General features: G+C 47.2%; 2 protein-coding genes across 3 annotated transcripts; one reads left to right on the plus strand and one right to left on the minus strand.

The window, feature by feature from the left end:
- Window positions 1-460: 460 nt before the first annotated feature.
- On the minus strand, window positions 461-9,182 carry LOC146505882 (clathrin heavy chain linker domain-containing protein 1-like). 2 transcript variants are annotated; one of them, XM_085183525.1, is made up of 11 exons: window positions 8,734-9,182; window positions 8,143-8,330; window positions 7,875-7,957; window positions 5,976-6,174; window positions 4,822-4,937; window positions 3,300-3,396; window positions 3,121-3,227; window positions 2,729-2,900; window positions 2,461-2,663; window positions 1,453-1,635; window positions 461-825 (listed from the first exon to the last, which is right to left on the minus strand). In XM_085183525.1, the coding sequence occupies exons 1-11, from the start codon at window positions 8,914-8,916 to the stop codon at window positions 629-631; spliced, it is 1,728 nt and encodes a 575-aa protein (XP_085039651.1). In that variant the 5' UTR covers window positions 8,917-9,182; the 3' UTR covers window positions 461-628. The 2 variants fall into 2 exon arrangements, with proteins under 2 accessions (XP_085039651.1, XP_085039652.1); XM_085183526.1 differs by lacking the exons at window positions 4,822-4,937; window positions 5,976-6,174.
- An 8-nt stretch (window positions 9,183-9,190) lies between these two features.
- On the plus strand, window positions 9,191-12,034 carry rps27a (ribosomal protein S27a). The gene is made up of 6 exons (XM_085183532.1): window positions 9,191-9,279; window positions 9,389-9,453; window positions 9,850-9,904; window positions 10,422-10,507; window positions 11,639-11,770; window positions 11,850-12,034. The coding sequence occupies exons 2-6, from the start codon at window positions 9,406-9,408 to the stop codon at window positions 11,997-11,999; spliced, it is 471 nt and encodes a 156-aa protein (XP_085039658.1). The 5' UTR covers window positions 9,191-9,279; window positions 9,389-9,405; the 3' UTR covers window positions 12,000-12,034.

The following is a 12,034-nucleotide window of genomic DNA, read 5'->3' on the forward strand; positions in this document are numbered from 1 at the left end:
CTCTATCATGGCTAAAGCACTTCTGGATGGATGCAAACTGCATTTCGTTGCCTTGTACTCGTGACATGTGCAATGATAATAAAGTTGAATTCTTTTTTTCTATTCTATTCCAATCTATCCATCACTTTGTGCATGATTTTAAATATATATTGTTTTTATAAATTCTGATATCACAAAACAAATCAGAAGACACGTGGAGACTTCCATGAGCAGCATAAAGCACAGCCGGCGCCTTCAGAGAGGCGAGGTCGTCCCAAAGCTCGCTGCTGCACTCTTTGATAGCTTTCAGCAGGTGTGACTGCGGTTGTTTCTTATAGTTTCAGAATCTCCTGTTACTGTTTTATGCTTCACACCTGAGTGTTTTCAGCTGAAGCTCAGAGAGGAGCTCAGGTGTGACCATAAGGGTGAATAAATACGTGAATAACAAGATTCAGACCAAAAACAACCAGTCAGACGACTCTTTGCAGACTTGAGACGTTTGTTTTGTTTATTGTGCAGTTATATCTTTGTGCCAGATTAGACGTTTTAGTGAAAGCCATCCTGATTGGACACAAGGTGCTAACATGGAGTTAAAGTCTAAACTACCAGAACCTGTCTGTTGTTTCATGAGAAGAAGAAAGTCCAGTCTTCACAGGTAAACGTGCTCCATGAGCCCGGCTCCCTCCGGGTCCGGGCTCACGATTCTGGTCCCGCTCTGACTCAGCAGGACGGACAGGATGGCCCGGCTCAGGTCGTCCCGCTCCAGCTCGGAGCACAGAGACACCACGTGGCTCCACACGTCCACCGAAGAGCCGACATCCCCCACGATCACGTCCTCTAAAGCCCCTGAGAAGACCAGCAGCACATGTGTGTGTCCACGCAACACGTCACAGGTGCTTTTATCCAAACAGGCTGATAACAAGTCTCATTTCATTGGCAACTATTTATCTGTCAGGGGACTCTGAATCTTTCTTTCTCAACTTTAAAGTTAAATGTAAAAACCCAAACAGTTCTCAGTTTGAGGCAGTCACTGTGTGACCTCTGGTAGGTGGCATGAGGCCACGCCCCCCAGAAACTAAAGCCACATATGATGAGTTTACACGTCTGAAATAATGACCATCCGAGCCACAACAGTGGGCAGCTTTGGGTGAAGCGTGGGGCTGTGTGGGCACAGCATCCACCCAAATACATGTGGACGAATCGCCGTAAGCACCGATCAGCTCTGTGTCTCCTGACTTTATAAATAAACAGCTCGTCGTTGCTCTGCCAGGTTACAGACACTGCACGTTAGCCTGCACAGCTGCATGTGTGCACGTCACTGATTATCCTCTGCAGTGATCGTTCACCAATGAGCCTGCGTACATTTGAATAAACGTATAAAACAGGAGGTGAGTCTAACACTCGTAGACGACTTCGTTGCAACGCTTCTATAAGGAAGTGACCCGACGGGTGCTTGCTGTCTGCTCCACCCACCTCGCCCTCGGCTCACGAAGCTGTCCAGGAGCTGCAGCGCTACGGGCCGCCGCTGAGGGTCCGCCAGCAGAGCGGCACAAGCCCCGCCCACAGACAAGATGGCAGCACCGTCCTGCAGAGGCTCCGTCAGCAGCTGGAGGAGAGAGAGGCTGGGCGAGCGACACAGGACCCACATGCTGTCCTCTGAGAGAGAGAGAGAGAGAGAGAGAGAGAGAGAGAGAGGAGGCAGGGCGCCGTGAACACAGCCTCTGTGTGGATGAAACCCTCGAACTGCACATGCTCAGTGAGACTGAAGCTCTCTATTTTGTGGCGTTGCTTCCACCTTTTCACACTTCCTGTGTGTTCGGACAGAGGCGGGAAGTCAGAGTACAAATACTTAGTTACTGTTACTGTACTTAACGTCACATTTCCTGACTTGATTTGTTAGAATCAAAATAGACTGAAATAAAGTTTTTTCCCATCTTCTAATATTATTTTATTGCACTAATATAACACACGGCTCAGTTAGCTTTGTGCACAAACAGCTTCCTGCAGAGCTGCTACTTTGTGACTTAAGTAAAGGAGGCTGATGCCGACTCCACCTCCTCGACCTAGAGGACACGGATGAGGAGGAGGATGACTCCACCTTCCCTGCCCAGCAGTGTAGGCCCTCAAGCGCCTGTACGAGGTCTGCAAACGGGCGGCTACAAAGCTGGGTACTCATGGCGAGCTGCCCAGGATGCAGAACGTGACGTGATGGCAGGAGGCTCCCACCAGCCTGGTCACCAAAGCAGCTTCTGCATGACAGTAATGACCTGCTGTTGGTCGAGCCCTTTACAAGCAAGCGCTGCTCTAAGCTCGAGGTCCAAGGGATGGGTGAGCTGGGGCGGCCCGAACCCCCGGCTGTGGCGCCTTCAGTGCTTCATCAGCTTCACCCTAACCGCAGGGCGATCAGCTTCCTCCTGCATTTCTGTGCCCAGTGAGATAGATCGCCTCAAATATGCTGCAGTCAGTGCGCTCTCTGCTCACCTGCTGTGAGCTCCTCGCAGTGCTTCAGGAACTCGGCAGCACTGTGGGTCAGCCCTCTCCTGCACATGCTCAGTGCGGCCTTCCTGTGCAGCCTGCAGGCCTCGTAGATGACGGTGGCCAACGTCAGACACAGGTCAGCCACGCCGGGGTTCTCCTGAGCATGCTCAGTCAGGATGTCGCCCAGCTCCTCGGTGAAGGTCAGCCTGAGAGCAGAGAGAGTGTAAAGAAGGAGAAGCAGGGAAAGCGATGACACTGACATGAAACTGACTTCTTATGGGTGACGGCGTAGCCGACGAGCTGCAGGGCGCCGCTCTGGAGGGCACAGGAGACGCCCTGGAGGGAGAGCGGAGCCGACAGCTCGCCGTCGGCTCCGGCAGTGAACAGCAGCGCCCAGAAGAAGAGAAACGACGGGGAGAGCGAGCCCGGGAGGACCTCCACACCTGAAAGAAGACAGAGGTCGTCACACAGCAGTACCTTCATGAAGCTGCAGTTCCTCTAACGTCCACCAGAGGCTCCAGCAGTGGGTGGGTGTACAGGTCGCTGTGGTCTGTGGTCACATTGAGTCTCTGGGATTGTTTCCGTGCTTTGGGTCAGACTAATTTCATCTTTGCTTGATCAACACAATCAGAGCCCTGATGACTGTACAGCTGCTGTTCCCACCTTTGAACATCTCCATGGTGTCCATGCTCCTCAGGACTCCTCGAGGAGCTCTGGCGGCGATTAGAGCGGCGTCCTCGTACTGAGCCGACTCAAACAGCTCGAGAAACCTGCGGACAAAGGAGGAGACGGGCACTCGTCACACACACAAACTCATCAGAAGGTTTTTGTGGACGCAGCACCTGTCCAGGTGATCTGACACGAGTTCAGATGCATCCGCTCCGGCCGGCTGCTGGTCCTCAAACAGCTGCTTGATGCTGCAGATGTCCTCGTCCGTCCCTGCAGGACAGAAACACAGTCACAGTCTGTCCACGCTCATGCGTCAGGACAGGTAAAAGTCACCTGGTCTTTAAACGCAGCCTCAGACGAACAATAGCTCGTGACAGCGTGTCGTTATCTGCTTCCACGGGCGAGCGGCTCAGCTGCTGCCTGACCGTCAGCGAGTGACACGCCTCTGGAAAAGTAGATGTTTTGGCAGTTTGCAGGTCTGCATCGCTCAGGTGTGTGAACACAGAGGAGGAAACATCAGTTTTCCTCTCCGATCTGAAGTCCAGTATTGCAACTGCACGTCTGCATGAAGCTGCAGCAACGCTGTGAAGAAGAGCGAAAACTGCTCCACAGTGATGTGACAGACTGATGATGTCACATAGAAACCATCACTGGGTTGCTTCTGGAGGAGGAGCTACAAGCTGCTGGATCAGGGGGCGGAGTCGGTTTGGTTTAGTTTCTGTCAAATAAATACTGACGTGATGTCATAGGTCACATGATTTTGTTCTCCTGAGGCTGCGTTCATCAAATTTTAAGACCTGATGATTTTGATCTTTACATGTTGTTGGAACTGATATTTCTTATATCATCATAGAATCATATGTGTCCATATATGGCTGCCATTATGAAGAAACAGCCAGACAGTCGGAGGATTCATCTTCTAACATTTATCTGTGTCTGTGCTTTCTTTATTCAGAGTGCAGCTCAGTCCAGAGATGAGCTGTGTGACAACATGTTCTGTTTCTTTTAAAGTCCAAGACTTCACACCTTTAAATGTTCGTCTGAGATATGACTGATTACAAGCTCCTGTTTTATAGTTTAGCAAAACGCTTATTTCTGCTTTCCTGCACACCTCATACACACAGTTTAAGTTCACTGAAAGGTCGTAAGTCTATGTATAGTATAGCTGGACACACACACACACACACACACACACACACACACACACACACACACACTTGTAATTGCATATTCATGAATGATTGCTTGCTGACAATAAGAAGGGATCAGGTGCTTGGACGAGTGACAGCACTGCTCTCCAACGCTCGTGTCTGTGGTTGCTGTCAGTAGCAGGTTGTTTACCAGCAGGGTTGACTTAAACATGTCCTGATATGTAAAAGCTTAGAAGTGACAGAGGAACGTTGTCTTCACCAGGAAAACAAACCCTAATTAGAAAATATAAAACTATGTTTAATATGTTCCATTTTTAGGATCTCCTTAAAATAAACTGGAAAAAACAATTAAGTAAGAAAATGTTTTAATAAAAATCTGTATCCTTGTTTTAATATTGAGGTGAATATCTCACCATTGTGGGAGTGTTTGGTGACGTGAAGCAGCACAGAGAAATCATTAATTGATGTTTTACCACATTCGTTCCGGAGGTACGCAGCGATCACTGACACTGAACTCAAAACTCTGACCGCAGCGGCGTCTCACCGTCTGCCTCCCTGATGTTCTCCAGAGTGGAACCCACGAGTTCCCCCAGAGGAACCGGCTGACCCTCCTCCTCCCAGCTGCTCAGACGGGCCCACACGCTCCTCAGACGTTTGTATCTAGAGACAGAGAGGTGATCGAGGGCTTCAGCGGCTGAGCCAAACTCAAACCTGCAGTGACTGCTTTGGTCCACTTGGGGGCAGCAGACACATCACCTTTAACTTTGTGGTGCTCTGTATCAGCTGTTAGGAGCATCATCAGGGGTCAGACGCAGGTTTTGCGTGTGGAAACAGTGGAGTACTTAAATACTGTGCAGATACAGTGTCAGTTATAATCTGCAGGTTCACATCAGGTCGTTTTGTCAGTTTTGGTTGGTTCAGCTTAAATATTCAGATGCTCTGATCGTCTCTCTTTAACTTCCCTGCAGCTTTTGTTACCTAATATTTCCTCGTCTGCTTATAACTCGGATGTGTTTGTTTCTGTGTCAGTGTGATGAGATCCAGTCTGAATAAACTGCGACACGTAGCCTGATGCTGGGTCTGATTCTCAGAATTCACTGGAGCAAAGTTACAAAACTGCATTCTGGGTAAACTTTAAAGGCTGATAACAGCCTGTGGGAAGGATGTTAGAACATATGCTGGTTATCAGGCTGACCTCTGACCCCGACTCCCTCTGGTCTGATTCTGAGGTCGTTGGGTTCAGTTTGTAAGGACTCGTTCTGACTCTGAATACTTGCAGACGATGTTCAGGATGTTGTTCTGTGAGATCAGCGTTAAAACGGAGCCGGAGGTTTGTTTTGATTAAATCTGATTTCATGCTGACTTTCTGTCTAAAAACTTTGTTTCCTGCTTTCATTATTTTCAATAATCTGTTTCCTGTTGGTGTCAAACATATTTCCTCATCTGCTCCTGCAGGAGTCTGCAGTGGTGCTCAGGAGGAAGAGATTCCCTAACCTTTCAAAATAAAAGGCACCTTTCTATCAAACTGAGATGATGTTTTTGCATCATGCATGACTCCATCTTTGTGCTACTGACTTCAGGTCCTTTAATCCTTTAAGTAAAAACTCTAAAATATTCTGCACTCGTCCAGCACGAAGTCTTACTGATGACCTGCACATGTACAGAACTGTATGACTTCCTGTGACTTTCTGCTCTTACAGGACTGTCAGGTGGTCGTTCTCGGCACTCAGCTCGTCTCTGCGGCGTTTGGCGGCCTGCAGCTCGGCGTCCAACTTAGTTTTGACCTCCAGAGGAACACAGTGACTCTTTCTGTCCAGCAGAGCGTCTCTCTGCGCCTCCATGTCCTTCAGGTACCCGTCCAGAGCCTCGGGATCCTCCGACTCAGCCACTGTCAAACCTGCGAGATGACACCAGTGTGGAGATCAACCCTGGAGGACCTGACAGGATATTTAGCAGCTGTGAATGACAGCTCTGTGGGATCTAACAGGAGACCCACCACAGAGGGTGTGTTGTGTTTTTGGAGGTGCTGAGATTTCGGGCAGCGCTGCTTTAAAAGCAGATCAGATCCTGAGGTGGAAACCACTTCACGGGCTGAGGCACACATCTGGAAACCCCTGGCATCAAACACAGATCATCTCTGCAGCCACACATGGATCCAGACACACTGCCGCTGGGCCTGAGCTCATTCAGCATGTACGATTAAAGCCCAGCTGATATGTTGTTGTGTCCACTGCACTTTTAGCTCACTGAGACAACTAGGAAGACAAACCAGAGCACTTAGATCGTCCAATCACAGGCTCCTAGCACAACCTAGGTCTCGAATGAAGTCGAGAGGTGACCGGGCCTTTGCATCCGTGGCACTATGGAATAACCTCCCTGTTCATATTCGTACTGCCGAGTCGATCCAGTCTTTTAAATCACGTCTTAAAACTTTGGCTTTTGATTCTGTCTAGTTGGCTGTTCTAGCTTGTTGTGTTGTTGTTTGTTGTCCTCTTTTATTGTTTGTTTTAATTGTCTCATGCTTTTACTGACTGTGAAGCACTATGGTCAACACTGTTGTTTTAATATGTGTTATATAAATAAATTTTGATTTGATTTGATTTGAAACCACTGTGAACGATCACATTATAAACACTGTAAACCACTCCTGAAACAGGGAACTGCTCTTCATCCAGCTTCTGTTAACCCTCTCCAGGCAGGCGTTGCCGATTTGCAACAGTTAAAAACTAACAACCTGATTACTGCACATACATGTTTTATGAGTTTTTTTATGAGGTTGGTTGTGCATCAGCAACAAAAAGTTTAATTTGAGCCTGAGAGGGTTAAATGTGGGATCCCCCAAGGATCCATTACAGGTCCTTTCCCGTTTCCATTAGGTCAGCAGCTCCGTGTTTCAGGAACAGTTTCAGTGTTATAGTAGTGGGTTATAGCTTATAACTTTATCTGAACCACCGAGCTCTACAAATACCCGAACTATATGTTCAACCCACATCTTTGAAATGTAGCTGAGAATTTGAGTTTTTGTGTAAAGTTCTTTGACTTTAATCAGATCAGTGAAGAAAAGCTTTTACCAACTGAAACGTTTTAAGGTAAAAGTTTGCTCTCTACAGGTCTTCATCAGCTCTCAGCTGGACCTCACTGTAAGCATCCTGGCAGCCTCACTCTGTTACAGCACAGGTGGAGAGACTGACAGCAGTTTGCAGAAGCTTCAGTTATCCAATAACCTCAGTTAAAGGTGACAGCATGTCCATGTCCACACCCTCATGTGTAAACAATGACCAAAAAGCCGAGACAACAGCAAAACGTCTGTACTGCTAATCCATAATATTCACTCATCAATTAACTTCATATTTTACTTCCACTAAAGCTCAGCTATTATTATATTTATTCATTTGAATCTTTTTTTATTTGAAGGTTTTTATCATTTTGTTCTAGTATTTTATATTCTTTTAACATTTTGTTGCAGTTGTGTATTTTTGCTTCACTTTTCACTTTAATCATGTCCTTCGTATTTGTGTCTTTGGACATGCTGACATGTCGGCTTGTATTTTCCCCTCACAGGCTTTGAGGACCCTGCGTTAACTCATCTATCTGTACCGGGTATCCATGTGCTCTGCTCTTTAGATGTTTTCTCGATCTCCTCCTGAAGTTCTGCTGTTTCCCTCTGAAGGGTGGAGATCCTGCAAAGACACAAAAAAAACAAAGGAAATGGAAAAATATCGACTAATAATTGTTGTTGTTTTTTCAGACAGTGTATTTTCTCACCTTCATCTCTGACAATGGTGACTTTTTTACACATGAATCCCTGGAGGAAAGTTAATGTAGTCTACATACAGTGAGTCTTATTTACACAGCAGTCACTCACCGCTCCCTCAGGTGGGCGGCTTGGCGCTCACAGGTAAGCAGTGATTTCACGCGTGACTCCGAGGCTGCCACGGTTAGCCGTGCTGCCCTGGCTTCCTCCTCCCTCCTCTGCAGCTCCCTGATGGTGCTGTCATACTCCGACTTTATGGCCAACAGAAGCCTTTTATAGGCTGTTGCTCGTCCAATCACCTGACAGAACCAAGGAGGACACAGGAAAAGTTCATTTTCTTTTTGGGTTTAATTTTTCTCATTAATTAGTTTTTTTTTCTCTCTTGTAAATTGTCGAGTTTTTTCTAATAACATAAATTCAGTTTGCATGTTTTACTATCAGGTAAATTTGTCACCCCGGGTTTTCGGTCCTCTATGTCTTCCGATTTATTATTTTATTTTATTTATTTGTAAAAGAAGTAAAATTGTGGATTTTTTTCCCCTTAAAAAACGGCAGTGAGGGGTTTATACGAGTACCAGGGTCTTCTCCTTTTACAGAGTTTTTCAGATTTTCTGTTTTCCTCGTAAAGTTGCATTTTTGAGGAAGTAAACCTTCCAGTTTTCCTTTGAAGTTGTACCGGGTTTTTTTTTTTAACTGTAACACCTTGCTGAAGACGGAGCGGTGGACGGTGTATCGGAGCTCGTCGGGACCCTCGTCGGGACACTGCAGACACTTCTTCTCGTGCTCCATGAACTCGTATAAAGACTGGATGAAGCTCCGGTCGCTGTCAGTCGTCAGGATGTCGGCTGTGAAACGTGAACTGCGGGACATTTGTGCATCGGACATTGTTCTATTTTTAGGCTAACTTTCCGTTTAGTTTCCCTTCTTCCCACAATTTCAAGGGAATCCTCGCGTCGCCGTCGTTACCGCGAAAGTGCACCTGGGAAATGTTGTTTTTAGTAGATGAGTCGACTTTTTCTTTAAATAATCATCCAAATGATCATTAAAGTGTAAAGAAAATCGACATTAGCACTAAAAATATACGTGGGAGAAAAAAGATGCCAGAAAATGACTAAATATAGTGTTTGCGTTGTATTTTTGATCAGGCACCGGAACGGCGACCCTAACCCCTGCGAATGCGTGCAGAAAACCCCGTGTCTGGAGAGGAAAGCCCTCTTCTCATGATCCGCCATTAGGAGCAGACCGGTGGTAAGCTCGCGCTCCGTTTTTTGACGGGTTTTTGTTAAATATCGGCACTTTTAAACTGACGTTTGGGCTCCAGCAGAGACTAAAGTGTCCTGTGTGTCTTCCCGTGCAGGTGGATTGAACGCCAGGATGCAGATTTTCGTGAAAACCCTTACGGGGAAGACTATAACCCTCGAGGTGGGTGACGGGCTGTGATGGAGGGCAGCGGCGTTCACGGGCTGCCGTTAACCCGAGTTTTACTTATTGTGGAACTAGATTAGAGCGGCCGTTTGTACACGTAACTGATCGGTGCTGTGTGTTAACTGCAGCCGTGTGTCCGTGTGTTTGGAGGCGGAATCAGGCCGTTAAACTGACGCTGTACCGAAGGCTAACGGCTAAGCTATCCAGGGCAGTGTAAACACGTGGAGCGGGCGCAGCAGCTTAGTGCCGTGCTCGTAAACCCCTGATTAGTTGTAGTTAGTTAATAAAAGTGAATGTGTCATTCGTGTTTAAAGAGTTGTAATCTGCATGTGAGTAGAGCTTTGACCGGAAGCGCGTGCTGCCCCGGCTCACCTGTCCTCTCTGCTTCCACAGGTTGAGCCTTCAGACACCATCGAGAATGTCAAGGCCAAGATCCAGGACAAGGAGGGTGAGTGAGCCTGGCTGATTACTTTTACTCTATTACTTTATGCATCAAAGGCCAGGAGGCGTTTTTTATCCTAAAACAGGTGAATGTGGGAGGCTGAGCTGCAACGAAGCTTCCTGAACTTCCTGTAGGACGAACAGAAGTGCAGCTGTGTAGAGACGGTGTGGTCAGTGGAAGCAGGGTGGTTGGTGTGATTAAAATAAATCAGTGTTTGAAGCGTTCGGGTCGTGTGCTCAGCCATCATCATCTGCTCGAGCACCATGAAGCTGACACACGTGCGTCACTGTCAAAATCGTTTACAGTCACAGATGTTCAACAAGCGGGTCAGTGATTTAAAACGTGCTGTCACAGGGAGGCGGAGCTTCAACCATACTGCGTTTCTGAGATGAGTGTGTGTTTGTGTGTTTGTTTCTGGAGTCCAGAAACCAAATGTATGCAGCAAAGCACAGGAAGTTCAAGTGCTGATTGATTACTGGGGAAACAGTGATGATCCTGATCAGCTGGTGTTTGCTCTCTGCAGGAATCCCTCCCGATCAGCAGAGGCTGATCTTCGCCGGGAAGCAGCTGGAAGATGGCCGCACGCTCTCCGACTACAACATCCAGAAGGTGAGCCGGGAACGCCGCCCCAGAGAAATGAAGGCTTTTCTGTAAATGTGGACTCCGAGTTCAGTTTGAGATTTAGAGCCAGCGTCATTCAAAGGTCATCTGATGAGCTGTTGCTGTTTATTTTAGCTCTATTTTGGGTTCAATCGAGTTCCCAGAGCAGGGTTTGGATCAATTCTAGCTGCATTTGGACAGATGTTGGAATAAAAACATCTGGATCAGAACCTTTTTGGAGCAGTTGGTTATAAATTCAGACCAAAGCTGAGCTGTAATAACTGGCTCTGCAGTCGGACGTGTCGTTACTGAAGCCTCAGATTCAAACAGTGGGAACTAGAAACAGATTTGTGACGTGAGGCAGCGTTAGCTCACAGGAGGTCCCGACGACAGGAAATCCGGTTTTCATTTGACTTTGGGGGGAAAATCCAGGTCTGGAGTTTGTAACTGGGTCAGCTTTGGAGTCTGTCGCCCCCCGGTGGCTTAAATGAGTCCTGCAGGCTTAAACCTCCAGTCTGAATCCTCAGTGGATCCCACACAGGCTGTGCTGCCTTCAGGTTCTCCTGAAGCGTTGGAAAGTCTGTCCTCTTGTCACAGCAGCGGTTTCAACATTCAGGACTGTTGGCCGATTTATGGAATAACCTCCCCATCGCTATACGCAAGTCTGATTCCAGCCATTCCTTCAAATCGCGGTTAAAAACCCTTATTTAGCCTCGCCTTTTCTACCAGTTAGCATGTTGTTAGTTAGCTTAATGCTTCTTATCTTCGGCTTATTCTTAATTAATCATTTTTAAATTTTTTTGACTGTTTTTTGCTTTTGTTTTAATGCCATTCAGCCTGCCAGCATGTTTTGGTACCTTGCCATAGCCGTCATCCTTCCCTGTTACTTCATCTATTCTCTTGCATGTTAAGCACTTTGGTACAACACTGGTTTTTAAATGTGCGATATAAATAAAGTTTGTTGTTGGGCTTTTGTTTGATGAAGGCATGAATTAAAGATGGTTATGGTTGTCAGGTTCTCCCTGGTTTCCTGTCACCCTGACCCATCTAAGGGGCGGAGTTAAATTCAAGTCTCGAGCGTGTTTTTACGTGATTGTGTCGTCCGGCGTCCCTCTCACGCCTGTTTCTTGGTGTTTTCAGGAGTCAACTCTGCACTTGGTGCTGAGGCTGCGCGGTGGTGCCAAAAAGAGGAAGAAGAAGTCCTACACCACCCCCAAGAAGAACAAGCACAAGAGGAAGAAGGTCAAGCTCGCCGTGCTCAAATACTACAAGGTAAAAACGCCACGGAGACGCGCTGCAGTTTGAGTTTTGTGCATTTTTGGTTTCATTAAAAACACTTTTCCTCCTTCAGGTGGACGAGAACGGTAAAATCCACCGGCTGAGGCGCGAGTGCCCCGCTGACGAGTGCGGCGCCGGCGTGTTCATGGCGAGCCACTTTGACCGTCACTACTGCGGGAAGTGCTGCCTCACCTACTGCTTCAACAAACCCGAGGACAAGTAGACCAGACGTTAAATAAAGAAATGTTTGACTAAAAA

This window comes from Neolamprologus multifasciatus, chromosome 13 (assembly GCF_963576455.1).
Source record: "Neolamprologus multifasciatus chromosome 13, fNeoMul1.2, whole genome shotgun sequence".
NCBI lineage: Eukaryota > Metazoa > Chordata > Actinopteri > Cichliformes > Cichlidae > Neolamprologus > Neolamprologus multifasciatus.

What these genes read in the sequence shown, in the direction of transcription:
- rps27a (XM_085183532.1), top strand. Translation starts at nt 9,406, where the DNA reads ATGCAGATTTTCGTGAAAACCCTTACGGGGAAGACTATAACCCTCGAG. An exon ending in GGAAGACTATAACCCTCGAG is followed by an intron (nt 9,454 to 9,849) that starts GTGGGTGACGGG and finishes CTGCTTCCACAG; the next exon opens with GTTGAGCCTTCAGACACCAT. An exon ending in CCGTGCTCAAATACTACAAG is followed by an intron (nt 11,771 to 11,849) that starts GTAAAAACGCCA and finishes TTCCTCCTTCAG; the next exon opens with GTGGACGAGAACGGTAAAAT.
- LOC146505882 (XM_085183525.1), bottom strand. Translation starts at nt 8,916, where the DNA reads ATGTCCGATGCACAAATGTCCCGCAGTTCACGTTTCACAGCCGACATC. An exon ending in TACGCCGTCACCCATAAGAA is followed by an intron (nt 2,664 to 2,728) that starts GTCAGTTTCATG and finishes CTCTGCTCTCAG; the next exon opens with GCTGACCTTCACCGAGGAGC. An exon ending in CTTCGTGAGCCGAGGGCGAG is followed by an intron (nt 826 to 1,452) that starts GTGGGTGGAGCA and finishes TGGTCTTCTCAG; the next exon opens with GGGCTTTAGAGGACGTGATC.